Raw genomic sequence first — 27,821 nt, 5'->3', positions numbered from 1 at the left:
ATTTTCACCAATGTCGCCATCGTATTGGTGGCCTGATGAGGCGGACGATTCGCTGCCTCATTGGAGAGACCATGTGGACGAGATGCCGTTGTTGCCTAATTCACGACCTCGTGCCCTCACACCGCTAGGCTTCCAGGACGAAGATCCTAGTGAAATTATTGAGAGGCCTGTTCCGCTATTCCAGAAGTCTCCATGGTTCAATCTTCCTCCCAATATTCGGCGGGATATTCTGCGACTGGCCTTCGGTGATCGTCGTCTTCACATGAGCTTAGCCTTTAGAGAGAAATATACATCTGATGACGAGAAGGTTGAGTCTTGGCAGTGGTTCGGTGGCATTTGCCATCGGGGAAAGACGCTCAGGCCTCGAGACATAGCTGGGGGGCAGCAAAGGTTTTGGGAAGATGATTGTAAACATGGGGATGCCGAGCCCCGCAATACTGGTGTAATGAGCTGGCTGCTCTCGTGTCGACAGAAGTAAGCAATCGAAAGCAGGGCACAGCTCGAGGGGAATACTGACTGGCCTTTGCAGTTATGCTGAGATGATTGACCTCCTGTACTCGAGCAACACGATTGCCATGTCTGGCGAAGCAATGATGTCGCATATCGGGCAACTGGTGCTGCCTAAGAGGCTTGCTGCAGTCACGTCTCTCGAAATCAGGTGGCCTCTTCAGAGAGAAAACGAGCCTTGTGCTGGGCACCACGACGTGCACACAAACGCAATACGCAGGATGCTCCATCCATACCAGCTAGATGTTGGTCATATGAGCGTTGTTCTGGATACGCTGTCAGTTACAAACTTCCCCAATCTCCGGAGACTTTGCATATCATTTGAGAAGGAGTACAATGAGCGTCGTATCTCCAATCCTGAAGCGCACGATATAATTGTCAACAATCTGTTACAGTTTGTCATGAGCAGACCCAAGTTCAAAGAGTGCGCCTTTGCGCTACCAGAGAAAGTTTTCCGTACCATCATTAAAGATATTCCACATGTGGACCTGGATTCGAGGGAGCCTCCAAGATCTTGGTGCAAGCACGTCTGGTGCGCTTCCGATGGGAACCTGCATAGGCTGAATGCCCCCTTCATTAACACCTATCCCGCTCCTCCGCCTTATTTAGATGTCAGAGAAGATACTGGCTACTGGTTGTTAAGAATAGACTGAATAGATACGGTTAGTTCAGCGGTAAGACGTACAGACTACGCCAGCCATAATGTTCTGAATTTGTGGAACATGATCGCGGCATTCGAATCAAACGCCAATAGAATCCATCGGAGGGGGTTCCAGGACGTGAGAGTGGATTCAACGAGAATGACCTTTTGATTCTACGATATCATTTTGTGGATGAACTTGTGTGACGACCAGTCCTGTTTTTCTCACTGCTCAAGACCTAACCTCTAACTTACTTCGTATCACCCCTCTTTTCTAGTTGCTTCTCTCACTCAGCCCCTGCATAAAAACACAGGGGTCCAACCTTGACTTCTCGGCGACGTTTGACCAAACAACTGAGACATGGCAAGCCGCACCTACGGGAAAAACATTATTGCACCTGTTTCCGTTTTTCCGCCTCCGAAGCCTCCTTTTCGACCCTTACACCGTGCGGATCCCAACCATATCGGGACTAGCCGTCGACCGTAGATCACTAAACATGTAAATCTAGATAAACCCAAGATCTGGTGCCCCGCCCTTTGTTCTGCACGTCCAACTCATCCTTACATCACCATGCCCGATGATTCTCGGACGTCCTCTCTAGAGGCTATCGCTCAGCCAGAAGCCCTCCTACGCTCCGCCTGTACAGAGTGTCATCGACGGAAGCAGAAATGCAACCGGCAATGGCCCTGTAACAGCTGTCAGAAGCGCAAAGTCGCCGACCAATGCCGTTTCAGGGATGATTTTAAGGCTGGCTCCGGTGACGATGCTTGGTCCGCTTCTGTTGAGGTGAAGAGAAAGAGGGATCAAGCGGGACAGGACGACGAGAGTGATTCTGATGTTGGTGATGTTTTGGAAGCGATTGGATACAGTCGTCTTCATCTGTTGACAAAGCTTGATCACGACGTAGGTCTTCCCCTCTTCGCCCTCGCACATTTTCTCACATTAGACAGTCTGGAAGTACAAAATCTTCTGAGCAGTACAGACTCGACCCAAAGAACAGCGCCCAATTGAAGCGTGCTTTGGACGTGTTACCTCCGAGACACGTCATTGGTAAGACCACCAATAGTGTCGCGGGATCATATTCTTACGGTTAGCAGATTGCTTAGTCCAGAGTTTTCTTGACGTGGTCAACTTTTACTACTATATTGTCTACCCCCCTTACTTCAGCAAAGAGTATGCCCGTTGGTGGGACGACTACACCAAAGGCCGAGCTTGTGGCGTCCAATGGACATGCTTGTTGCTCATGGTCTGCGCTTGTTCCGTGCAGCATGTCGATGGCCAGCTTCGGGCCAGAATTGAGAGTGATGTTGGTGAATCCGTCAAGGAATTGACGCAGAAGTATCACGATGCTGCTCGAGAACTTCACAGCGTCATCCCTGTTGGCCACGGGCATGTGTACACAGTCCAGTACCTCTTGCATTCGTGCTACTGGTTCAAGGCTGAGGCGCGATTTGCAGAGTGCTGGCAGGTCTTGGGTGCTGTTGTACGAGAAGCCCAGATGATTGGTAAGTCGAGGTCAGCGTCTGCGTAGCATCGTGCTGACTGACTACTGTCCAGATCTCCATAAAAAGCCTGAAGACCAAGTGGCGGGGTTTGAGCTGGAGATGAAGAGACGATTATGGTGTATCGTTGACTCCTGGGACTGGTAGGTACTGCCTGTATACTGAACTCTGTCTATACTAATTGATTACAGGCTTGTTTCATCACTGTTGGCTCGTCCAATGCTCATCGACCGTGCAGAATGTGATGTCGGTCTTCCAAGCCTTACCCTTGAAGACTACCCAGCCTCCCCCATGTTGCATCTCAAGCTTCAGTCAGAGCTTGTCAGCCTCATATTCAAACGCTTTGGCCCACCAAAGATTCTGACTGAGCCTGATGAGATTCGGGACTATAAGGGCATATTGGATGGCTTCATGAAGACCTTTCCGCCTGAGTATGCTCTGGATCACCCCAATACCCCTGCTAACGAAGATCTGCCGTGGATTGCCCTGCATCGTCACTACATGCACACTTGCACCCTGTCCATTGCTCTTGGACCTTTCAGAGGCTACATGGCCAAGTCGATGAAGAGGTCAACGGCACCTGCTATTGATCTCGAGTTCCGAGAGACAGGCATTGACTACGCCCTACGTCTCATGGACGCTGTACACCGGTTCTTCGAGTACGTCTGGACCAGAGACACAACCTTCCACTTTGTGCCCTTCTGTATCTTCGACACAGCAGCGCTCCTCTGCTCGGTCATCATTCACGCTGAAGATGGCATCGTGCCACGTCGCGAAGAAGTCATCGGCTCGATTGCTAGAGCCTTTGCGACTCTGAAGAAGTTGCGCACCGCTACTAACACAGCCAAAGCTCCCTATGACGTGTTACGACGGTTGATTAAGAAACTGCCGTCGACCGCCGGGATGCAGGCTACCGACGCTCACAAGAAGCGTCGATTCGATCAACCACCTGGGGCCAATGGTGCTATTCCTGTTCCTGCTACCACCAGATTTCCAAGCTCTCAGGTAGCCCAAATCGCACCAGCGCCGGTACAGGTATTGGCTCAACCTGCGCAGCATGCGCTGCCCGCTGCTCAATACCAACCATACAACAATCCACCTGCAGTGGTGCCCGGTAGGATGCAGGCTAGTCAGCAGCCTTTACTGCCATATCCGCAGGATATTCAAGACCATCAGTTCCAGAACTACACCTATGCCCAGCAGATGAATTCCTCTGCGCCAAATGGGCAGCCCTGGCCTGACGATACTACCAGTAGCATGCAGAGTTTCACTGCTGGGCAGCCGCAGTTCGAGATGGGATGGCAGACGATCTCTGAGGCTGAGCTGGGTGATCTTGCTATGCTGTGGAATTGGCAGAGCCTAAACTTGGGATTCACCACTAATCCTATATACCAGAATCGGGAACAAACATAATGATGGTTTTAACTATAATTTGCCATTCAGGCGACTTTAGTCACTCCTTTGAGGGATAGTTGGGTCAAGTTGTAAGGTTCTGGGTTAGGTGCTATGAGCTCTATGGTAAATTGGTGTAATGAAACTTTCCTTCAACCTATCAATACTATCAAAAGTGCTTTTTCCAGGACATCCTTTGCAAGAGCAGACTTACTGACTTGACTCTCACCCTTTGCCCACCGCTTGGGCCTTGCAATACCATTCCGGAAGTTTCAAATACAGTATTGGTTGGGTAAGGCCTGTCTAAGATCTTCAAGCCCCGTGAAGCCTTCGCGCCGTAGCTGAAGTGCATGAATATAAACCACGTGTAGTACTATTCACGAGGTTAGTATCCTATGCCAATAGGTGATTCCAATTCCATGCCGGCATTCATCAGGATTCTGGGGAAAATACGATTCGGAATGTTCTGGCTCGGTCTGTAATCTCCACCAACTTTCTTTCCGTAGTGTTTCAGCCCTTCAGCCAGCCTCCGATAGCCTTGGCATTGCCCTAGGAGCTTAATTCCGGAGCAGGTTGCATAAATGGCTCGAGTTGCCCGGACGATGGCAAAAGTTGGACTCACTTGTCTAGGGACTACAGACATGGGCTTCTCAACAGTCTCGCTTTTCGCTGTAAGGTCTGTTGAAGTACCAGTACGGCGGGGTCCTAAGATATGTGACGACCCTTACCGCTCAATCACATTTTCAGCTGGGAATAGGTTTTAATATTCTATGTCTGGTTGGAGAATATAACGAAGGAAGAAATCCGACGGACGTAATTGAAAGTTATAAAGAGCCTGTTCCCAATCCCAAAAATGGCCATCATCAGCTCTTCAGCTCTCCCGAAATACATACTACAGCCTTTCTGTCACTCATTTTAGTCACTCTTTTAACACCATGGTCCACAAGCCTACTCCCAGTCCTAGCTCTGCTAGCGACACCTTCCATTTGGAGAAGACTGATGTTCTCATCGTGGGCTCTGGCCCAATCGGTGCCACATTCGCTCATACCCTCGTCAAAAAGGGCATCAAGGTCACCATGATTGATATTGGCCAGCAGTAAGTTCTTGCCTGGATAGACATATGCGCTGCCACTCACTTCGAGAAAGGGAAACTCGCCGCGTCGGCGATCATAAGAAGAACAGCGTTGCAGTTCAGAAGGACATCAGCTTGTTCACGAAGTAAGTCTATCCAGTCCAAAACCCTTTAATTTTCAAAGTCTGACACCTGTTATAGCACTGTGAAGGTACGGCAACCCAAAATTTCTTGGGGTTTTGACTCATACCATGTGTAGGGAGAGCTGCACCCACTGTCGGTGCCAACCAACTCCGCAAGGCCTCTCGTTGAGCCAGCATCCTGGTCTCGCAGGTAGGGGGGGTTTATCTTCTCGAAAGGGACTATGCTAACATGAAAAGACCTACTGACGGGGCCTATGTACTCAATGGCCAGAACCCGGAGCAGAAGGCCTATGGTAACCTTCCTGCCGCTGCCGCAACTCGTGTTGTTGGTGGTATGGGATCCCACTGGACATGTTGCACCCCCCGGCAGCACAAGGGGATTGAGCGGTCTGACCTTTTCAGCAACAGTGAGTGGGACTCTCTCTACAGTCGCGCTGAGAAGCTCTTCAAGAAGAACGACGATGCTTTTGACGATTCTGTCCGCCAGAGGCTCGTCAGACGTGTCCTTACTGACGCCTACCCCGATCGTGAAATGAAGAGCATGCCGTTGGCCTGCAAACGCAAGGAAGGTAACAAAGAGTATGTTGAGTGGTCTTGCACTGCTACTATTCTTGGAGAACTGTCTACGCCAGAGTACTTTTATAAGGGCGGGGAACGACTGTTCGACATCAGGCCCAACACCCAATGCGACAAGCTTGAAGTGGATGCCCAGGGCAAGATTCACTGGGCCGTGATCAGCGACCTTGAAAACAACAAAGAATACTACATCGAGGCCAAGAAGTACGTCATCTGTGCCGGTGCCGTGCTTACTCCGGGTATTTTGTATAAGTCTGGATTGGAGGGAAAGCTGCCTATGCTGGTGAGATTGCTTACCCAACAGAAGCTGCAACATAGTCTAATGCAGATCTCTAGGGCCACTACCTGACTGAGCAGCCTATGGCGTTTTGTCAAGTCGTTCTCGATAGGACTCTGGTCAATAGCGTCCGGGACGAAGAGGTCGTCAAAGCTCACACTACAGCCCATGAGAATGATCCACTTCCTTTCCCTTTCAATGATCCTGACCCACAGGTCTACTTCCCACTGTCCGAGAAATACCCCTGGCACACTCAGATCCATCGTGATGCCTTTGGCTATGGTGAGGTCCCGTCAAACATTGACCAACGCCTTGTTGTCGATCTTCGCTGGTTTGGCTACATGAAACCTGAATATGAGAACTGTGTCACATTCTCTAACGAGACCAAAGATCAGTTTGGAATGCCTCAGGTATGTGGGAAGAAGACTTGCCATACATATCATGTTTGAGCTGACATTCTGAAACAGCCAATCTTCAACTTTATCTTGGATGAGGAAGCGGAAGAGCGCTGCAAGCGGATGATTACAGAGTAAGTCTCCCCCACTGCACAAATGAATAGTACAGTCCTAACCTGTGACCTCTTTTCTTCTCTCAGCATGATCGATGTTGCTAGAAAACTTGGTGGCTTCCTTCCTGGTGCTGAGCCCAAGTACCTCGCTCCTGGATCTGCTCTCCATATCTGCGGTACATACCGCGCGGGAAGCACTTCAGCTGATAGTGTTGTCAATAAGAACGGCAAGGCTTGGGGCGTTAATGATCTCGTGCTTGGAGGCTGCGGTGTCATTCCCACTCAGAATGCTTGCAACCCCACGCTCACTGCTGCTTGCTTTGCTCTCGCAGCTGCTGACAAGATCATTGAAGAACTCCATGTTGACCAGTGATGGCTTGGTCTTACGTCGTTAATTCTTTCCTTTGTCTCCTTTCTTTTGTTAAAGTTTGACTGGAAACCGCCTCGTTTAATTTTACCCTTCCTATCTTCTTCCTACCTTGGGTTTTATGCCCATATTTACGGTCCTTGAGGCTTCTTATACAGATAATCATGATTAGATTACTATATGAACTCTCACTGGTATCATTCGGAACACACCTCACAACCCCCAACCTGGTATCATCTCAAACAGCTCACACCACCAACACCTCAACTCCGCAAGATCGCTGAGAGCTAGTAATCACCACACAGAACTTAGATTACACCCTGCAGCAGGGCCTAGGCATCAACCTTGTTGATCTTGCCAGACTTGACATCATAGATGTAGCCGGTGACAGGAACATTCAGAACAAGAGGGCTCTTCTTCAAGAAAGCAATATCATCACGAACACTCTGCTCAAGGTCTCCGAAAGGTAGGAAAGCAATGTGGTCAACATCTTCACCAAGATCCTTGCGAACCTTTGTCTTGAGATCCAGATCGGAGAAGGTGAGCATGCCGCAGTCAGTCTATAACAAGTCAGTCACCTACAATTAAGCTGGGGGTTGGGGACAAACATGGTGAACAATGACAATCTCTCGGGTTCCAAGGAGCTGCTGGGAGATAATGACAGAGCGGAGAGCATCTGCAGCTCGACCGCCAGCATTGCGGATTACGTGGGCGGAGCCAAGCTCGATGCCGAGAACCTGAGCTGGGTCGAGGCGAGCGTCCATACAAGCAACTACAGCGACGTGACTACGATTTATTAGCTTGCGAGGAAAATTCAGAACTCAGATATCATACCGAGATGGAGGCAGAGCAAGGTCTCCCTTGGTGAAGGCTGCGGCATACTGCTCATTCGCAGCCTCATACTCTGGGACGATTGAAGAAGACATGTTTAATTAGATTGACAAAAGGCTTGATGAGGTTATTATTGTGTTTGAATGAGATACTTCGAATCAGAATCGGTAGCATATGTATGATACCTTTTATACTCGTTGAATACGCATGTTACACTAACGTTATATCATCGGCGCTCCTTTCCAGTTTAGGCATACGGCTCCATCACCATCCGCGGGGTATATGTCGCAATCTCACGTGTCATGACGATGCTGTTTGACTTGGCGCGACGATAATTGATTGACATCCTCAAGTCGATTCGATGGGTAAGCAAAGTAATTGTCGAGGTATCAGTTGGAGGTCCCCGAAGGCCATGGAATTGAGCAAAAGACACTGATTAGTGAACAAGTTCATCATGAGTCAGGCCGTGTCGGAAAAGTCTCGGTATGTAGGCATTATTTATTTGTAAGAAGGTTGTCTTTGGAATCACTTCAGGACGAGTCTGTCGTCAGTATCAATAATAACTCGTCGCCGCTTATACCAGCCTAGCATCAACAATGCATTCCAGCTTCCAGAATAACGTTAATTAGACTTCCGCCCGGCTCGGGCCGCGTAGTCTACACTGTCAAACTGTCAAAGGATTCACTAAATCTATTTGGGAATGTCATGGAAGGGTCTCTGACGTAGTCTCGTATAGAAAGCCACTGGAACAAGAAGAATGTGGTGCGTGGTGGGTCACGAGCTTCATGAGCATTAATGAGACGTACAATGAAGAACCCGCCAATATGAGGGCAGTTTTACAAAGGAAAGAAAAAAGAAGGTATCATTAATATGACTATATGGCCCTAAAATGACAGGCTTACGCTCGTGTACTCATAACTCTACTCTCACAAGCCTGGATCCTTCACCTCTATCAGATATTCCTATGCGCAGCTGCAAAACTACTCAAACTCATCTTATCATCTTCACCATACAGCTCATGCGACGGCTGTGGCTGCTGTTGAACAGGCTGCGGCTGCACAGGCGGGGCCTCTCTCCTCAGACCTCGCATAAAAGCTTGATCCGACTCATCATCAATAAGAACAACCATCCAGACACCTACAGCACCATTTGAACCTAACAAAGGCGTGCAGTGGATCCAGCGGTTGCGGCCTGGGCTTGCAGGAGGAGCTTGGCCACCGTCGCCACTGGCAGAATGATCCATGGCGCGAGAGTTACGGTTCTTAGTGTGGACTTCTGCCTTCGACAGCCATCGGATCTTGGCGGTGAGACCGTTGCCGCCTGCGAAGGCCTGGGTGAGGGTTTCGCGGACGCGATCTGAACCGCCAATGCGGGAGAGGAACGAACTCTGTAACATGCCTGGCACGCGAAGGGAAGGCGATGCGAAGAGGATGCGAAGACTGGGGTAGGGTCGGACAAGGAGGTAGTGTTTGTAGATACCACTGAGACGTCCACCGAAGCTTGCCATGGCCGTGTCGTGGAGTACGGGATCTGAAGGGCGTCGATTGATGGTGGCATCGTCACGGAAGACCAGACGCGGCTTGTTCCAGTTTGCAGGAACTGTATCTGTTTGTCGGACATCCTGCTGATGCGTTCGATGGAACGCACCACCTGCTTCGCGAACAGTCTTGAGTTCTGCGAGATCAAACATCTCAGCCAACTCTTGGAACTCATCTTTCTGCTCGTCCTTCTTTCTTTGCTCCGACTCGCCAGGGTAGCGCTCATTCTCGGGGTTCTCATCCGCCATCAGCGTCTCCAGTGAGTCCAAGCCAGCGCATTCCTTGACGAGACCAGAGACGTCGACTTGAGCACCGAGATGGTATCGCACAACGCCGCGAGAGTCGTACAGCGGAGAGACCATGAGCAAGTTCATGAAGGGGGATCCATCGCGGCGGTAGTTGAGGAATGTTTCGCAGTGGTCTTGGCCAGCTGCGAGCTTGTCGCGAATTCTCTGGACGCTGAATGGGTTCGTCTTGGGGCCTTGAAGGAAGCGACAATTGCGGCCGAGGACATAGTCCATGCCATATTGAGTCGTTCGATGGAACTCTGCGATCATGTTAGCATTTGTGACACGGTTACGTCGATGGGTAACTAACCTTCACTTGCGAAAACAATTGGGTTGTCGGATCTGGAAGGGTCTGTCAAACAGAACACCTCGGCCAGACCTTCCGACAGATCGCGCAATTGAGGTGCCAGTGTGTCCGTTATCCTTCTCTTAATTGTAATGCTGACAGTCTGGATATATGTGTGGGTGATGTACGCAGGTAGATCATGGTTCACCATGGCTTGGAAAGCCTCGGTAGCCCGCTTCGTCAATGCCTCATTGACAGTAGCAGTGACAGGATCGGTTGTGAAATCATGACCATCAATTGCCTTGAGCGATCCCGTCAGCGAGTTGGCGTAATTGATCGCCTTTATCGCCTTAAGCGTGTCGAGGTAGTACGTCAAGAGGGGTACAGAACTCGGCCTCGACGCAGACAGAAAGTTTGTGAAGCGCTGCAGAAGAACAGGGTCGTCGAAGATGACAGACAAATGCTTCACTGAGAAAAGCAGCTCGGATTGTGTCTCGAGGGTATACTGCTTTCCCATCGCATGCGCTGGAACGACGAGGTCGAACGACGCCGGGTCATATTCCTCCTCGGTCAATGGTTCCAATCCATCACGATCTAGACCGGCGCCTTTTGCTTGCAGCGCAGGAAGATGTGTAGGAACGTATACGGACGAGATTGACGATGCATCTCTGTCCTTATGTGACCATATTTGTGATTCTTGCGTTCGGTACGACATGGCTCGGCTGGAGGCTCTCGATGACGGCGCCTGTAAAAGCTCTGGGTCGAAATTTGTCATTCCGTCGCCTAAATCCTGCGTCTCAAAGCTAAACAGTCAGATACCTGCTCGGCTACCGAATTGAAGTGCGAAATACCTTTGTTTCATCGCAACTTGTCGTCTTGGTGTTTGCGCTCGTAGTGGAATGGGCGGAGGTTGAGAATCCATCTCGTCGTCGACGAGGTTAAGATGTTGAGTCTGCATTTTCAAAGGGACCATGTCCTAATACTGTCTGCACGTAACCACCTATGATGCAGTGCTGCCGGTAGCGCGAATGCGTAATAAGCCACGACTCAGATGGAAAAGCAAGAATGAGACAATGATCGATTCCATCGAGTGGCTGGTATACGCCCGGTCAAAGGGTGTCGATTGCTTTTTGTTTCGTTTCGTTCTGTTTCGTATCACATCCCTACCCAACTCCCCTGCCGTATAATAATATGAGCCGTCATTTTCGAAGGAACGCCAATCTTAGCTTCTGAGGAACTGGTCGATCAACCTTCACTGTCCAATGGCGGTTTGGGTTGCGACGCTCAGGTCCCGATCGCGATGAAAGGGGAAGCATTTCAAGATCCGGGGCACGGCAGTTAACGAGAGCTAATTTAGCGGGTTGGGCTAGTGTGTTCCTGACATGAACTCTAGTCTCTACCGACATGGTTACATTGAGCAGCGCCGTTGACATGGAAAGGATCACGATGCATAATCGTATCGATGAGTTGAACTGGTGATCCTGGGCCGGGTGCTCGTCCAAGCAGCTGGTAGCTTCACTGTGCCGCAGTTTAGATAGCTTAGCGGAATATATCCCGTCACGACGCCTTGTCAATGAGGCGTCGCTAGTAGATATGGCGTGCGCGTACTCGTACTTGAATCCGAAGTCTTTGGTTTCTGTTCACAAAAGGAAAGCTGAAAAGAATGCCGAAGCTATCACTTCTCAGCGGACTTGGCTCGCTGCAGGGTGCAGCCCTAATCGGGAGGACACGTCGATTTGGGAGTGAGACACGATATGTCATTTCCTACAAGATAAAGCGCCAGACGAGCAGATTACCGATTTGGCAGTAGAGTAATCCCCAGTGGCCGTTAAGCGTCAACGTCAAAGAACATTCCAATGACCACCATTACCGTTGTCATTAACCATAACAGGATACGAGAGTCAAAGCGTTGCAATATCGCTAGGGAATAGAACCCTCCGATGAAGATGTTTTTACTCATCTTGACAGGCGTGATTATCGTGTGGCTTCACATCGCACGGCCCTTGCGTCTGACATACAGCAATGAGAGTGATCACCGCACGCACGTTTATCCCTTGCTGCCCAGCCTTATCCCAGCTGGCCTTTTCTTTTTTCTCACCCTTGCAGTCGATGAATGCGATGAGTGAAATGATCGATGGGTCGATCGCCAATAACGTCATTTGACGAGCAGAATTTTTTAATGAGGCCCGTATTTGTGGTTTTGGTTATCGCTGATCTACATACCCAGCGCTTTGGGCGGGTAAATTACAGTGGAGGTCGCTTTTCCGCATATTTCGTAGTGTTTCGGCATCTCAACCATCCGAGAAAACCACGGCCCCATCTGGGACAACTCCCGAGGTATTCACAGTGCAGGAACATGAATGTTCGTGAATACCTTCAATGAGTAGAATAGCAAAACAATGAACATAATAATCTATGACTGCAGCAGATTAGGTCTTACCCCTCGTGATCATGTCGCGTCAGCATTTAGGTCGGGGTCTGAAGCTTGGCCTGAACCTGGTTTAAATACAACTCTGGCGGTCATCCAGGCAGGGTCGCTTCTATTTCTGCTTACCCTTGAAACTCCATCTCGATAACAACCAGAATGTCGGAAACGAACCCGATCCCAATCATCCTCTGCGGAAAAACTGAATTCATCGGTGAAAGAGTGATTGAAGCTCTCAGGCCAGAGATTGAAGGTAAAATATAGCACTAATGCGCCTTTCGACTCTAACACAATCAGTGGTTCAATTCATCTTACCTGGAAACTCGGGACAAGTCCTCATACCTGCTCTCCTTGCTGGTCAGAGTCCGCCGTCCCGTCCTGACAGCAGCGCTATCGGTTCCGGGAATTACAACAATGCTCCCCGCGCCGTTGTGCTAGGAGGGGCCTTTGAAGAATCCGACATAGCTACCCTGCGCGATGCCGTCAAAACCGTTAATGGAGCCCGCAGTGTCGCTTGGGTCCGTCAGGATACAACCCTCCCAGCACCTCCAGTTACATCGCCTGAGTACCCTAAGCTCATGACAAAGAGGACCAAAGAGGCAGTAATCAAGCTTGATAAGGACGGGAAATTGGATGGAACATATGACGGCCTTGAGTGGTATTAGGATGCAATAATGAATGAATGGATATACTACAATGCTCAGATCAATGAATGCGCTATCGTGTATGAGCAGACTGAACGAGAAACAAAGGCTGAAACAAAACTGAAATCGGCACTGAACCCCAAAGCGATTCAAAACACCTTAATCACCCCCTTTCTTCCCTTCCTTCGTACCTACCTGACATCGAGATCCTAAGGTCTTGACACTGCTCATACTCTGGCTCTTCATGTTTCCCATACCCGTCTTCCAATTCGCAACCTTGCTGTTGACATTCTTTCCGGCTCGATCAACACTATCGCTGATGCTTCTATCAAGCTGGCTCAGTTTAGTTGTAGTGCCATTCTCGAATGCCGTGCAACGATCCTTGAATCCCTTGTCGATTTGATTGGCCTTCTCTGTCATAGCCGCAGTGGAATTGTTGGTGAATGTCGTCCAGGCCTTCTTCTTCTTGTCTACTGCTTGGTTCCACTTGTTGACTTGGCGTTGGTAGTAACCCCGAGCAGCGCTGTCCTTTTTCTCTGATGTTCCGGTGGATGCAGTTAAGATACTTTCTCTTCGCTCAGTCGTGTTGCTGTTGTATTTATGAGCCGCCATAGATGTCTCATCCTCGTAGTTTGTTTGAGGGGTAGCTTCTTTTTCTGTTGAGCCGATGCGTTGCACTCGAGCAATACTTTCGTTTGGATCGTAGATTTGCTTCTTATCATGTCTATCATGAATCCTCAAGTCGTGGACCTCCTTCTCGAGCCCATGGTCATAAACCTCTTTCTCCGCGGTGGGTACACAGACCTCCTTCTCATCATGCCCCTCGTTCACAACATAGACTTCTTTCTCATCGGATCCATCTGCCTTCTGAACAACTTCTTTCTCCTCAGACACCGCAGGGAGGACCTCCTTGAGCGTGTCTTCCCCTCGTCGGTCAAAATTTCCAGTGGAGACGATTGGTGTAGGCGGTGTCAAGATGATCTGAACGGGGTTACTATCCGACGCCGACGTTACTTCAACTGGAGATGAGCCTCCGCCTGTGGATTTCTGATGCCCAGACATGGCGATGATGATGACCTCGATTTGTTCTCTGGGAAATTGCAACAACAAGCAGGTTTCATCTTTGCTGTGCATCTGCCTAAACTAAGTTGGGAGGGGCGTAAGCAATATCCTTGTTGATTAGGTAATGCAGATTGACGATCTGTCATGTTGAAATAATAATTAAATAGGCTTCCTCTTCATTAATTAAGCTTCTTGGACAGTTGTGCTAACATTCACGCATTTTTGTCGTTGTTATTTCCAACGAAACATGCCATGAAGGGGGGGTCTCACACTTTTGCTAAACTACCCTTGAACACTCGCCTTCACATTAGACTTCTAACACTAATCTTGATTTCAGGCAGACAAAACCTTAACATCATCACATGTTGGCTATTATTTAAAGCCCGGAGTTCGTAGGGTTCCCTTCCACAAAACAAAGTTGTATTTAAAAAAGACTCGACCAGCAAACTACTCTAAGTACATCCGAGAAACTCCTGCTCATCAATTTCCTGGTCCCCAAACATAAAGCCATTATTCGAACTGGAGACGTGTCTGGCGTGTCTTACTGTCTGTGGCATGTCTCAAACATCAGGTGATTTGAATCAAGCCCTTGCGCCCTTCCGCCTTTCGCGCTTTAGAAGACGTCTGAGGCTCTTTTGCTCCTTGATGAGTGTCATCACTTGACCGCGAAGTTCTTTGGTCTCCTGCACACTGATTTGATGGTCATTACAACGACTTTCCACAATTTTGAGCTGCTTCTTGATTGCTTCGCAACACTTTTGAGCTTGTTTCAGCTGCTTCTGGACAGCACTCGAGGACTGGGAGAGCGTGGCACGCTGGCTGTTGAGCCCCGTTCTTATTTCGTCCTGAAGCTGAATATCTGCCATGCGCAATTCGTTGAGAGCGACATCAGTAGGGCTGAAGTAGTTTTTGTGTTCTATTTTGACTTGTGGGTAGTCATTGGGCGACGGATCTAGCCTTTTCTCAGATTCATATGATTCTGAAACGAACGGTGGGGGGGGACTCTGGTCATAGGTCGGTGGTAGGCAGACAATCGGGGCGGGCTGGGGGGCCCATCGGGTGTTGACTGGAAGGTTATACGGGACGGCTCCGAGCGGGTTATGCATGTGAGAAAGATAACCTTGATTCCAGGTGGGCCCATATGAGTATTTCAACTCGGGTTTGGCATTTGGACCCCATCTAGGCGACATACAAGTCCCGGAATCTTGGCTGCAGACACTTTCATCGTCTGCCGAGTCCACATCGTACGAGTACGACTGGGGCAAGCCCTCTTCTGCAGAATCGCAATACTTTACCGACATGTTAGGGGGTAGACTTTAGTCAAAACTGGGTATCAGCTGTGGAAGGTCAGTATTCTACAGCAGTATTGAAGTTGTAGAGGGGTTCTGGTGTGTTAAAGACATGACGGTGAGGGGTACGGTTGACTGACTGTTTAGTGGATAATGGTGTTCAAGGAGATTTGTCCAGGCGAAGATCTCTTTTGATGTGCTGGGCTAGTTTCATAGCTTTCTTGGGTTCCAATAATGATAAGAAAGAAAGGGAGTAAGAGAAGAAGAGTAGATGTATTGGATATTTATAGACATTCCTGTCTTTAAAAGACTTTACGACGAACTATTGATAGGCAAGATAGTTCAGGACTCAAACTGTTTCCACGAAGTATCTTGAACATGAACAATCTCGACCCATCCATCGCCTTCAACATTGACTAATTATTGTTCGTTAAATTGAAAGTCCTTCATACATATGCCTTGACAAAAGTGGTCTACTCGGATATAAAGCAAAACTTAAATGGTATACGGCGAAAGCTTACTTTGTCTACGTGCAATTCTATTGGACAGCAGTCTATTCATTTTGAGAGCAAGGCTACTCCCAGCAAATAACCTCAAGGGTCATGTAAGGCAAATCTTCTTTTGTGGCAGTGCTATTGTTTTCCTATATTTCCCAAGTTCTGATTTGCTGTGCAGCGCAACCAAACTCACACAAGGCCTTCCAAGAGTATGCCTCATCTACGCAGTACGTCCTTTAAAAGAACCATGTCTGCCCTTACGGAGTCTACGCCGAGTTACATGATTGTGTTCATTGGTGATTATCACCTCACGAGGTCTGAAAATTCGCCACCGATACAGAAACGTATATCAAGGTATCTCTGATACGGTAATAAAACTGCAAAGTATATTTTCATAGGGGCCTATGAAAGATCAGGGCTCGAATAATTTGGCCGTATGGTCTTGCTTACTGTGTGGCAAAAACTCTGCACTCTGACACGAAAGCGAGTAACGCGTATTCACAAAAAATGGCAATGCACCTCGATATCCTCGTTGCTGCCTGGTCCTCCCCCTCGAGGGCTGATGACAGCTAACCAGATCTGACACCCAAGTTATTGTCCTCATCCTTAGGGCAATCCTCATCGTCATCGGTATTGAACTCAACAACACAAGCAGAATCTTGCGCGATAGCGATGCCAATGAAGGTTGTGTCAGTCTTGCCCTCTCCAGTACCCAGACTGTTTCCGTCCTGATCCTTGACCTCGCATGTCTCGGGGTCACCAGCGAACGAGGACTTGCAGCGAAACTTGCGCTCTTTGGTCCAGCAATCTCCGCCGAAGGTGAACTCGCGTCCATCACCGGTGTTGTAGCAGGGAGAGTGGTCGGCGGGATATGCCTTGCTGTAAATGGCAGTGCCGTCGTCTTTAAGGATTGTGAAGCCGGAACTGTGACCGCTTTGGCTTCCGCCACTGGGTCCGGAGATGGTTGAGAAGTCGCCTTGGGACCAGACAACCCGAAGGTGCTCGGCTGCGACCGTGGATGAAAGTGTGGCAGCCAGAAGGCCGAAGAGAGTGTTGCGGAGAGAAGGCATATTGACAACAGGTTGGAGATTGTTTGCTCTGGTGGGCTGTGAAGGCTGAAGAATGCTTGTGGTTGATGAGAAGACATTGAAAGATGGTCTGCCACTTATATACACGCATTCTAGCACTCAGTCATTCCCGAGCTCAAGCCTTCAGCCAACTCACATCCCATACCACATGAATGACATCACCTCGACCGGTTTAATGTTGCATCTAGAATCCTTCAACGAGACAAACTTGCTGCCTGTTGCTGTCCATAAGGGATGAGTCGGGGTTTGATCCTTTTTACCCCACGAAGAGCATCTAACCCTCGGGGGATCAGGAAACCCGAGGCTGAGCTGACAGCAAAATCTGCCGATCAACTACCAAGTCCAGTTTCAATGTCCATTGAGCTTGGCAAGTAGGTCAAGATGTTCGGCTATCATTACTTCAAAAGTGGAAGTCCGCTGTGAATATCTCCACTGTCTACGTAATGCTACTGTCTCGTATGGTGACTTAGCTAGGGATTCGGGATCAGGGGATTGAAGGTTTGCCAATTTTTGATTGGATGGCAAGAGTAAGCAAGCTCAATAGCTGAAATATTCTTTTCCGACTTAAGACACGAGGCGGGGATTGGCAAGGCATAGTCAGGGCAGATCTGCATTTAGAGCGGGAACAGTGATATGCGAAGGATTTTAGGGCTTATTGTCATCGAGATGTCTCGGCTTCAGGAGCACGTGTCAGAACAAAGTTAGGAGGAATCGAATGACCAAGAAAAAGAGATATCAATATTAATTGTGTATTAAGAACATGTGTCATGAGAGGAATTTGCAACTACTTACTCAGAACTGACTTTAGTTCATAGTTAAAGCTTATGACATCTAGTAACATGTCTCCACTCTGCTTACTGATGAAGTCCGACTACCCCTGACATGGCCATTGCGATGCAATGAAGTCGGTTGGTTCTGCCATCAGCCTTTCGGACTGCGAGACTTCAGTTAGCTTTAGTTGGCGACTTAGCTTGAACAGCACTGAGGGAGCTATCACACTACAAAACTTATATCAGTGGCGATAAGCATGTCCATGTTCTCTTTGCAGATGCAGCAGGATCGGACGTTCGCATGAGGTCACTGATATCTATGGCAAGTTTTTGACCGATGGCAGACTGGGATTTCATAATAGTTTCAGTGATAGCTTTACCCAAATGATGAGTTCGGGTTGCTGAGTTTGGGGGCTTAAGTATTGCGGCCTGACAAAGTCTAGTAAATGCTCCAGTATACAAGTCTAAAACGAAAATCCAGATGACAGCTATGCCCTCGATGTGTTGCAGGATCCTATGACCGAAGGAACCTACCAGTTACAATCGTACCAACGATCTAGCGTAGCATTCTTAACTTCTCCAACTGGCTCATGGCCTTAAACCTGGTGGCTGTATGGTTCATAGGCAAGATCAGTGCGGGGAGATGGCTCTAGACCACGATTGCGATATGTAGGTTGCAGCTCATGATCATCATCAATAGGGGCATAAGCTCCAGAGTGGTGACTACGCTCAAGCAGTCCCTTGCCTTCAGGGTCCTTTCGGTTGGTGGTGGTGCTGCAGCAGAGAGTTGGTATAATCCAAAGGAGGTTTGCAGCAATAGCAAGTGCAGCACCAATCCAAATGATGGCGAGGAAAACGACGTTGACTTTTCCTTTGACTCCATAGAGCTTCGCAGTGGTTTCCATGGCGCCAATCAAGACGAAAGCCATGGTAGTAGAGAGAATGGCTGACGCGAGGACAAACGCAGAAGCAAGGCCACTTGCCATCCATGTCCAGCATGTCAGTTCGCGAGAGAAAACGGCAAAGACACCAAGAGCAATCTCGATGGCTAGCTCTATCAAGGCCACAATGAAGGCAACTTCAGCTCCTTTCGTCATCGATCCAAAGGTTTGGATAGCAGCCTTGACCTCTTTCGGCAGTTTGATCTCGACATCTTTATCAACACTCTTGATTTGGTCTGTTGATATAGTCTTTCTGACCCAATCGAACTCGGGACTCGAGCACTGTCGCTTATCGCCTCCATCAGTATGACAGTATCCCCAGAGCGTAATATCGTAGGTCTTTTCAAGCCCAAGGAGTTCGGCAGTAATATTCTTTTCGATTGTCTCGGCACGTGGTAAGATCTTGTCGACAAGTTCACTTGCAGGGCTGATGCTCAGATTCTCGAAGTCGAGTTGGATGAGGTAGAGAGATTTATCGGTGACGCCTGCGAGCGCGGGAACGAGGGTGAAGATGGCAGCCGCGATTGCGAGTGCGAATGGCAAAATTACGCCAATGACGCGGCCAATGATCATCTCGTGAAGTCTTGGTGGCTGGTTAGGTATAGTGTTTGCTGAGGGTGTAGGAGCGAGTGGCAGTAATGAAGAGAAGGACTAGTTTTCCAACGAAGATATCAGTTATGTTAGCTTATAACAGGTCGGAATGGATATTTTATACCTGTTTAGTTGTCGCGATCTCATGAACCAAGCCAAAGCCCGCCTATGTCTCCCGAAAAGCACGGTCACAGATCTCCAGTAGTTTCGACAAAGGATCCCTGCGACGTCAGAAACTCAGCCTCTCACTTTATCCCACCGCTGGGAAATCCCTTACCCTCGGTCTAACGCTATGCTTCAACTTGCCCAGTTCCCTTAGTACATTGAGTTCATAGGATGTTCTTACTGTTATCGAATGTGGTTGGTGCACGGGGCGTCTGTTTTTGTTCTAATTTTAGAGTTGCCGGGACCTGATTACTGAGCACGCCGAAGACGCGCTGACTCTTCCGGGCCGCGTTTCTTCAAATTTCATTGTACTCGCTCGCCCCACAGAACTATTATTCGGTGTCTTTTCCTTGTCAGAGTTGAAGTGGTGTGTATGCCGCTCATGCCGCCCCGGTGCCGCCCTTCAGGGTCCAACAGCATGGATCAGGTAGTCAGCCGCCCATCTTATGGCGGCATGCTACTAAGGACTTTTCGAGACAGACGAGACTCTTCCAGATTTGTACGTTCGTAGAGGCTGCCCCATGATCCCATTGAGTTTGTTGTTTCTGAACATACAGTTTGTCCGCAGGAACTGGTAGGTCAGGATGGCACAGTATGTAGAGGTCTGCAGGACTGACAACTTAAGTGAGTGCAATGCTTTCTTAGCCCCTCTTTACTCCTCTACCATAATTTTCGTTTGCTATCCATCATGTACATACACTTATGCCAAAGGCTCTCAGGGGGGTCTCAGTTTGCCTTCTTACAGTCTTCCCAGCAGCGGTCCCATCAAGCTATGCTGAAGGACAGAATATCCACAGTTACTCGTATTTGGCCATTATCTCAGCTGTTCTTTAGCAGGTTTCTGCACTGTCTAGGGCTGTATGAACATGTGCAATGGCTCCCCGCGAAGGGAGTCTTCCCATGCATGCACCGTGGAGCAGGAGCAAACATTTTCAGGCACCTGAGGATGATATGATTTATTGTATATTCGTGCCTTAAGCTCTTCATTTTGCTTTCTAGCCTGTCGTCTTGTTGTTGCTCCTTGGCAATTTAGCGGTCACACAAAAGCATGCAGCCTCTCTCATCTCTGGACATTGAAGCGTACGCGGAATCAACGCCGCGTGCAGCTTGCTGTCCAACAAAGAGAATCACAGCTCATCAGAAGATACAGGTCAGAATGGCTTTTCTCGATTCACTAACGTCAAGTTTCAGGAACTCTCCACCTTCAGTGCAAACCACTTTCGTTCCCGCGGTCGGCCACAATTTCATGCCCACTTACGAGCGTGTACACGAGCTATGGTTCAAAACTCGACAAGCCTATAGGCTGCTGCAAGTCTGTTATCCAACATGACCTATCTTCCACCGCTTGTTCGACTTGTTCAAGAAGTCTGTTGCCAACTATGTTGTCTTCCTATGCGCGTGGCTAGGAAGATATCTGTCTATTAACCAAGACACTAAGCACGCCGCTGACTGCTGCGTTGGTGATACTTCCAACCACCAGACACATGCTAGTTCGCATAGGAACTTGACATCTGCCTCGATGAGTAATACCACAAGGTGTTCGACAATCGTCCGCGCCCGGCAAATTCGTCTCTTACTGGCCGATTCTAAAAACATACGGTTACAAACCTGGTGTAACGTGTCTAAGCATGATGCAAGGAAGAGAGTGAGGATATTATCAGTATACACGAAGAAATGGCGATTAATTCGTCAATCACTTGGCATTCTGACGAATTCACTCTACAACACTCCGAATCCTACGAAACCATACCATAGACTCATATTAAGAGGCAGTTGGACTAGTAGCCTCCTGTACATCCAGAGCGACGAGAACTTTACTTACCAAAGGTATAAGTAGAGACATACCCACACGGTGAAGAGTCCCTTGTATATGAATAGCGCATCATCTTTGACTACCACGTAAGGCTCAACAATCTCCTTCTCCAAAATTCGTCAATTAAAAGAATGCAGGAACGATGTAGAGGTAAAGGATCGCGAGAACAAGAAAGCAGACATCACAAGAAGCCAGCCACGCATCTTCACTTCAAATACTTTTATAGTGGATGATCGCGAGGGTCAACAGGCGATGGGCAACTGAAGCAACAACGATCAAGGCGATCCCCTATATTTCGAATCAAAGACCTGGAAACTTATGTTTTCATCATGTCGACTATCAGAAAAGAGTAAGGGTATTCATGTTTGGAAGCAGACTGGAACTGGATGAACAAAAGGATTGAGCTGCCTGTCAGAGAGGGAAGAGGACAGCTGCGCTTCTTCCAGTGCAGCAACCAACAGCCACATTGGCACACTGCACCATACTCCTTTCAGTAGAGCAAGCCATCATGGTATCCTGCTTACAGGATCGACTTTTCTACCAATTACATGCCCGGGGTAGTTTCGCATTAGCGTCAAGGATTGTGATATGGGATGAAGAGTTGCAGACGAGCTTGACATATGGATGGAGCCCCTTAAGAATTAAAGTTCGATAGACCGGATTGCGGAGCAGCCAAGGATGAGAACTAGGATCTGGTTTGTCGGATGCTTCCCCGTCCGTGTGTGCATGCATACAGGACCACGTAGCCAAGTAACATCCCGCTGGGTCTTCGATAGTCGAGACGCTTGATGAATTTGGTTGGAATGTGACTTGGACACTATTCATCACACCTTTGTGCTTCAAAGCCACGACATGCGAAGTAATAAAAGCACTTTCCTGATCGTTGTTGCCAAGATTCTGCCAGAGTTGTGGGCTGTTTCTTGTATGTTATCCTTGACAATCCTAGGACCAACAGCATCCACGCCACTTGGCTGCATCCAAGCCATTCCTTTCACAAGATGCAAGCGACCAACACGCTTCATTGTAGAAGAAAAAATATTTTTTATTACTTTGGCACCAGAGAGTGGGGGCTATGCATACTAATGCGTCCCATTCTACAGTTACTGGCCTGGAAATGCCTCAATGTGATATAAAACCAATAAATCTTTGCCCAAATATCTTCTTTGTCACCTCCCAGTTTGTCTTCACTCACCAGTTTTAGTCATCATGCGGTGTATTTCACTGGCCGTTGCCGCCTTCTTGGTTGTCAAATCAAGCGCCACCGATTCTCTGCTTGAGACCAAGGACTTCAACATCACTCAAGCCCTTCTTGACCAAGGCGTTGACGTTTCAGAGCTTCCTGTATCCGTGGACGGTCCTAAAAGATCTGACACCGGTTGCGCCGCTGCTGTATGTAAATCGGAGTCTGATAACCTTCATGTGGCTGAAGCAAAATAGTGCGCCTCTCTGAAGATACTCTACGGTGATGCCGCCGTTGAGACGAGGAACGAAGAGGACTTCAGGGACTTCACTGCCTCTTACTGGTCCTCAAACCAGGCAGAGGTCAACCCTTACTGCATCTTCATTCCTCAACGGCCGAGTCACGTTTCTATAACTATACTATTGGCTCGATTAGCACAATGTCCTTTCGCTGCAAAGAGTGGCGGCCACGCAGCCTTTGCTGGAGCTTCATCCGTTGAGGGTGGCATCACCATTTCATTTGCTAACTTGAAAGATGTCTCTCTGTCCAAAGATAAGAATATTGCTTCGATAGAGCCTGGCAACACCTGGGGGCCTGTGTACGAGCAGTTGGCGAAGTCTGACGTCAGTGTCATTGGAGGGCGACTCTATAACATCGGCGTTGGAGGATTGACCACGGGAGGTAAATACAACTACCTCTCCGGCATAACTCGTGACTAACTTGGCGAAGGCGGTATCTCATTCTTCTCAAATATTTATGGTTGGGCTTGCGATAATGTCCAGAGCTACGAGGTACCCAGCCCACTCAGATGTCGCTAGTCCTCCAAGCTAACCAATCTACAAGGTGGTACTCGCCAATGGCATAATAGTCGAAGCCAGCGCTAAATCATACTCTGATCTCTACTGGGCTCTTCGTGGAGGCGGGAACAACTTCGGTCTTGTTGTCAAGTTCAACCTCAAGACCATACCCCTTCCCAAGAGCGAGATGTGGGGAGGATCTCGCATCTATACAGAAGACAGGTTCTCCGAAGTCACAGACGCTCTGTTCAATATTCTAAAGAACTCTGAGAATGACCCAAAGGCCGGGCTCTACGTCCCTTGGGTCTATTATCAGGGCAACAAATTCTCTATGCCCACTATGTACTACGCCGAGCCTGACGCCGGAAATGCTACCATATGGAAGGACTTCAACAAGATTGAGGCCGTCTCTGATACCACGCGGAACAGAGTTCTCGCCGGATGGGGCAAAGAGCTCATGAGTGACAGCCCTCCGGGACTTCGCGAGGTCTACTACGTTATTACCACCAAGCTCGATCACGGCATATTGGAATACACGAGGGATTACTTTTACAAGACTGTTCTTACGGTAGCTAATATTTCTGGCATTATACCTGCTTTTGTGGTGCAAGGCATCACTACTCCCCAGCTCAAGCAGATGCAGAAGAATGGAGGCAACGCCCTTGGCATCGATCCTGAGGGTGGACCTCTATTGATTTTGCAGCTCTCCGTTATGTGGGCTAATAAGTCTGACGATGACGCCATCTACAGCTGGATCTCTGATATCTTCGAGGTAGTAACCAAGGAGGCCAAAGCTCGCGGAGTCAACAACGACTACGTTTACATGAACTACGCAAGTCAGTACCAGGATGTCATTGCAAGTTACGGGTCAGGCAATAAGGCCAAGCTGAAGAGCATTGCAAAGAAGTATGATCCTCAACAAGTATTTCAGAAGCTGCAGCCTGGATACTTCAAGCTGGATAGAGCACCTATTCCTAACTCTGGATACTTCTCCCACTAGAAAAGGATATGTCTACAGGAAAGCATCGAAGCGGCAGGATCGCCAAAGAGGATAGGGCGAGAGCGCTGCCTTACTGGGAAGAGAAAAGCAGAACTTGGCCCTAGTTTAGGATATAGTAGATCTCATCATAAGCCTGGACTCATACTCCTCCAAGCTTGTTCTAAGCTATTGACGATTTTGAGTCCAGCCTCATCGGAACGACACTTCACATGATCGGAATGTGAACCGGCGGTGGGGCCGGCGCGCGGTATCAGATCCGAGGACAACTTCGGCTGGACCAGCGCATCAGCAAATGCGCCGCAAAACAATGAAACAATGCATCAATATTCAGGCCATTCCCAGATGATGAATTTGGACTGTACATGTCGCACAAATGGTGCCATTTGGCGTTGTGAAGGCCTATCGGAGCCATGGTATTTATTGTAAGCCCCGATCAAGTTCCGGGCCGAGGCTCGTCATTACCCCGCCATCATGAACCTTCTGAGGACGTTGAGTAAAGCCAAGATCAATTGATCAATACATGCAGTCACAAAGTAAATCACTAGAGACAGAATAGAGGACATATACAGTTAGTTAACTAGTAAAATTCGTAATCATTCATTCTCAATGGTATTTTGCTACATTGCTCATTAATTACAGTCGAGGAGAGGCCTTGGGCGAAGAACCCTTGGCAAGATCAAATCGGTCCAGGTTCATCACCTTGGTCCAAGCAGCAACAAAGTCCTTGACAAGCTTCTCTTGTCCACCGGCCTCAGCATATGTCTCAGCTGTAGCGCGGAGCTCGGCGTGTGATCCGAAGACGAGATCGACACGGGTACCGGTCCACTTCTTGGCACCGGTCTTGCGATCAGTACCCTCGAAGATGTCACCGTTTCCAATGGCCTTCCACTCAGTGCTCATGTCGAGCAGGTTGACGAAGAAGTCGTTGGTCAGGACACCAGGACGGTTGGTGAAGATACCGTGCGATGAGCCGTCATAGTTGGTGTTGAGGGCACGGAGACCACCGATGAGAGCGGTAAGCTCAGGGACGCTGAGGGTGAGGAGTTGAGCACGGTCAATGAGCTGGTGCTCAAGCTTGACACGGTCTGTAGAAGAGCCGTAGTTACGGAAACCATCGGCGAAAGGCTGGAGGTGGTTGACCGACTTGACGTCGGTCTGCTCCTGTGTAGCGTCGGTGCGGCCGGGCGCGAAGGGCACGGTGATGTTAACACCGGCATCCTTGGCAGCCTTCTCAACAGCGGCGGAACCAGCAAGAACAATAACATCGGCAAGGGAGATGGCCTTGCCGCTGGACTGAGAGTCGTTGAACTTCTTCTGGATGCCCTCAAGAGTGCTGAGGACCTTGCTCAATTGAGCGGGGTTGTTGACCTCCCAGTCCTTCTGGGGCTGGAGGCGGATACGGGCGCCATTGGCACCGCCGCGGAGATCACTACCTCGGAAGGTGGAGGCGGAGGCCCAAGCGGTAGAGACGAGCTTGGAGACGTCGACTCCAGACTTGAGGATCTCGTTCTTGATGGCGGAGATATCACCGTCATCGACGAGCTTGTAGTCACGCTCGGGGACGGGGTCCTGCCAAAGGAAGACCTCCTTGGGGACCTCAGGGCCGAGGTATCGGTCGCGGGGACCCATGTCACGGTGGGTAAGTTTGAACCAGGCCTTGGCGAAAGCCTCGTTGAACTCGTCTGGGTTCTCAAGGAAGCGACGAGAGATCTTCTCGTACTCAGGGTCGAAGCGCAGAGATAAATCGGTAGTCAACATGGTAGGCTTCTGCTTCTTGTTGGGATCGAAGGCATCAGGGACAGTGGCGTTGGCATCCTTGGCAACCCACTGGTGAGCGCCAGCAGGGCTCTTTGTGAGCTCCCACTCGAACTGGAAGAGGTACTTGAGGTAGTCGTGGCTCCACTTGACGGGAGTGCTGGTCCAGGTAACCTCGAGACCGGAGGTGGTTGTGTGAGGACCCTTGCCGGTCTTGTAGCTGTTGGACCAGCCGAGACCCTGCTGGGCGAGGTCAGCGGCCTCGGGCTCGGGGCCGACGTGGTCGGTTGAGCCAGCGCCGTGGGTCTTTCCGACGGTGTGACCACCGGCGATGAGGGCGACGGTCTCCTCGTCGTTCATGGCCATGCGACCGAAGGTCTCGCGGATGTCGCGCGCAGCGGCGACGGGATCGGGGTTGCCATCAGGACCCTCTGTGATAAAGTTAGTGTACGCGCATTACGTATTATTGGCTTTGGGGAGTACTAACCAGGGTTGACATAAATAAGACCGTGGTGAGCAGCAGCCAAAGGCTTCTCAAGCTCGCGGGTGTGAATGTTCTTGTGAGGAGCCTGATCGGAATCGGTAGCGCCAGGCTTGGTGGTTCCGGGGTGGCCATCAGAGTAACGGACATCGTTTCCGAGCCAGGTATCCTCGCCACCGTAGTAGGTAGCCTCGTCAGCCTCCCAAGTATCGGGACGACCAGCGGCAAAGCCAATGGTCTTGAAGCCCATATCCTCGAGGGCGACGTTGCCAGCCATGACGATCAGATCGGCCCATGAGACCTTGTTGCCGTACTTTTGCTTGACGGGCCAGAGAAGGCGGCGGGCCTTGTCGAGGGAAACGTTATCGGGCCAAGAGTTGAGGGGGGCGAATCTTTGCTGACCCTATGACGCTGTTAGACTTGTGCGCGATTGATAAGAGAAAGCGAGAGGGTGTAATGGATGGATTTCTTACCTGTCGGCCGCCACCTCGGCCATCGAAGACACGGTATGTTCCAACGGCGTGCCACGACATACGGACAAAGAGACCACCATAGTGACCGAAATCAGCAGGCCACCAGTCCTGCGAGTCGCGGCAGACCTTTCGCAGATCCTCCTTGAGCTCGTTGTAGTCAATAGAGTTGAAGGCCTCGGCGTAGTTGAAGTTCTCGCCGTAGGGGTTGGTAACGGCGCTGTGCTGACGGAGGATGTTGGTCTTGAGGGCCTCGGGCCACCACTTCTGATGGGTAACGCCGTGACCAGCGACGTTGGGGACCTTGTGGGCGACGGGACACTTTCTCTCGTCGGCCATTTTGGAAGCTGAAGTATGAAGCAATAACCTGAAGTGTTGTTGTTGGTTCAGATTCAGAGTCCTCCTCGCTACAGACAAGGACAGAATACGAGAGGAAGGGAAGAGAAACCGAGGCATGGAGGAGATGCGGGGGTGGAGTTTGGCATTTATATACCGTAACGCGAGGACCGTGGCCGTGGATTGGAAAAGGAACGACTGTGAGTGGACTCTTTTTAGAGGCGACACGGTCAACGGTCTCCCCGGATCACGCTCGGAATCTCGTCAAACTACCTTAGGTACAGACAATATCATCGGAAACTTATGCCGGATTTGTCAACAAAAGTCAACTGCATGACGCACTGTAGCCCTTCGCAAGTGCGGGGAAGCTGTCCAAACTCAGCAACTGGTGTAACCAAGGCTCGTAACCGTCGCTGTCCAGAACACTTCGGCGTCGGGTCGGCGGGTAGAGAGACATCGGGTCTTGTTTGATGAATCAATCCCTATAGAATTATCTAGAAATACAATCATGGAACCGTCCCATCGTCTCCATCATGATCCCCTACTCGATTGCGAATGCCAATGCTTGCCACCGAATAACCTTTCGTGGA

At 49.5% G+C, this 27,821-nt stretch overlaps 12 protein-coding genes across 12 annotated transcripts; 5 read left to right on the top strand and 7 right to left on the bottom strand.

The window, feature by feature from the left end:
• Positions 1-10: 10 nt before the first annotated feature.
• Positions 11-1,160, top strand: J7337_013468 (uncharacterized protein; the record flags this gene model as incomplete). Its single annotated transcript, XM_044830958.1, has 2 exons — positions 11-474; positions 530-1,160. 2 exons carry the CDS (start codon positions 11-13, stop codon positions 1,158-1,160), a joined length of 1,095 nt encoding a protein of 364 aa, XP_044674233.1.
• A 558-nt stretch (positions 1,161-1,718) lies between these two features.
• On the top strand, positions 1,719-4,063 carry J7337_013467 (uncharacterized protein; the record flags this gene model as incomplete). The annotated part of the gene is made up of 5 exons (XM_044830957.1): positions 1,719-2,051; positions 2,099-2,198; positions 2,246-2,653; positions 2,706-2,793; positions 2,842-4,063. The coding sequence occupies 5 exons, from the start codon at positions 1,719-1,721 to the stop codon at positions 4,061-4,063; spliced, it is 2,151 nt and encodes a 716-aa protein (XP_044674232.1).
• A 914-nt stretch (positions 4,064-4,977) lies between these two features.
• Positions 4,978-6,991, top strand: J7337_013466 (uncharacterized protein; the record flags this gene model as incomplete). Its single annotated transcript, XM_044830956.1, has 5 exons — positions 4,978-5,138; positions 5,495-6,116; positions 6,170-6,520; positions 6,578-6,639; positions 6,706-6,991. The coding sequence occupies 5 exons, from the start codon at positions 4,978-4,980 to the stop codon at positions 6,989-6,991; spliced, it is 1,482 nt and encodes a 493-aa protein (XP_044674231.1).
• A 326-nt stretch (positions 6,992-7,317) lies between these two features.
• On the bottom strand, positions 7,318-7,911 carry J7337_013465 (uncharacterized protein; the record flags this gene model as incomplete). Its single annotated transcript, XM_044830955.1, has 3 exons — positions 7,318-7,545; positions 7,594-7,771; positions 7,820-7,911. The coding sequence occupies 3 exons, from the start codon at positions 7,909-7,911 to the stop codon at positions 7,318-7,320; spliced, it is 498 nt and encodes a 165-aa protein (XP_044674230.1).
• Positions 7,912-8,768: 857 nt separating this feature from the next.
• J7337_013464 (uncharacterized protein) lies at positions 8,769-10,885 on the bottom strand (the record flags this gene model as incomplete). Its single annotated transcript, XM_044830954.1, has 3 exons — positions 8,769-9,901; positions 9,952-10,730; positions 10,779-10,885. 3 exons carry the CDS (start codon positions 10,883-10,885, stop codon positions 8,769-8,771), a joined length of 2,019 nt encoding a protein of 672 aa, XP_044674229.1.
• A 1,626-nt stretch (positions 10,886-12,511) lies between these two features.
• On the top strand, positions 12,512-13,017 carry J7337_013463 (uncharacterized protein; the record flags this gene model as incomplete). Its single annotated transcript, XM_044830953.1, has 2 exons — positions 12,512-12,605; positions 12,650-13,017. 2 exons carry the CDS (start codon positions 12,512-12,514, stop codon positions 13,015-13,017), a joined length of 462 nt encoding a protein of 153 aa, XP_044674228.1.
• A 52-nt stretch (positions 13,018-13,069) lies between these two features.
• J7337_013462 (uncharacterized protein) lies at positions 13,070-14,058 on the bottom strand (the record flags this gene model as incomplete). The annotated part of the gene is made up of 2 exons (XM_044830952.1): positions 13,070-13,087; positions 13,192-14,058. 2 exons carry the CDS (start codon positions 14,056-14,058, stop codon positions 13,070-13,072), a joined length of 885 nt encoding a protein of 294 aa, XP_044674227.1.
• A 581-nt stretch (positions 14,059-14,639) lies between these two features.
• On the bottom strand, positions 14,640-15,359 carry J7337_013461 (uncharacterized protein; the record flags this gene model as incomplete). Its single annotated transcript, XM_044830951.1, has 2 exons — positions 14,640-14,955; positions 15,049-15,359. The coding sequence occupies 2 exons, from the start codon at positions 15,357-15,359 to the stop codon at positions 14,640-14,642; spliced, it is 627 nt and encodes a 208-aa protein (XP_044674226.1).
• A 1,054-nt stretch (positions 15,360-16,413) lies between these two features.
• J7337_013460 (uncharacterized protein) lies at positions 16,414-16,914 on the bottom strand (the record flags this gene model as incomplete). Its single annotated transcript, XM_044830950.1, has 1 exon — positions 16,414-16,914. One exon carries the CDS (start codon positions 16,912-16,914, stop codon positions 16,414-16,416), a length of 501 nt encoding a protein of 166 aa, XP_044674225.1.
• Positions 16,915-18,298: 1,384 nt separating this feature from the next.
• Positions 18,299-19,216, bottom strand: J7337_013459 (uncharacterized protein; the record flags this gene model as incomplete). Its single annotated transcript, XM_044830949.1, has 1 exon — positions 18,299-19,216. The coding sequence occupies one exon, from the start codon at positions 19,214-19,216 to the stop codon at positions 18,299-18,301; it is 918 nt and encodes a 305-aa protein (XP_044674224.1).
• A 3,202-nt stretch (positions 19,217-22,418) lies between these two features.
• J7337_013458 (uncharacterized protein) lies at positions 22,419-24,189 on the top strand (the record flags this gene model as incomplete). The annotated part of the gene is made up of 4 exons (XM_044830948.1): positions 22,419-22,601; positions 22,650-23,073; positions 23,122-23,183; positions 23,236-24,189. 4 exons carry the CDS (start codon positions 22,419-22,421, stop codon positions 24,187-24,189), a joined length of 1,623 nt encoding a protein of 540 aa, XP_044674223.1.
• Positions 24,190-24,822: 633 nt separating this feature from the next.
• J7337_013457 (uncharacterized protein) lies at positions 24,823-27,234 on the bottom strand (the record flags this gene model as incomplete). The annotated part of the gene is made up of 3 exons (XM_044830947.1): positions 24,823-26,375; positions 26,432-26,828; positions 26,899-27,234. 3 exons carry the CDS (start codon positions 27,232-27,234, stop codon positions 24,823-24,825), a joined length of 2,286 nt encoding a protein of 761 aa, XP_044674222.1.
• Between the last annotated feature and the right edge of the window lie 587 nt (positions 27,235-27,821).

The sequence above is a fragment of the Fusarium musae genome, chromosome 11, assembly GCF_019915245.1.
Source record: "Fusarium musae strain F31 chromosome 11, whole genome shotgun sequence".
Lineage (NCBI taxonomy): Eukaryota > Fungi > Ascomycota > Sordariomycetes > Hypocreales > Nectriaceae > Fusarium > Fusarium musae.
The sequence above is the reverse complement of the archived record's forward strand: the minus strand, read 5'-3'. Positions and strand labels throughout refer to the sequence as shown.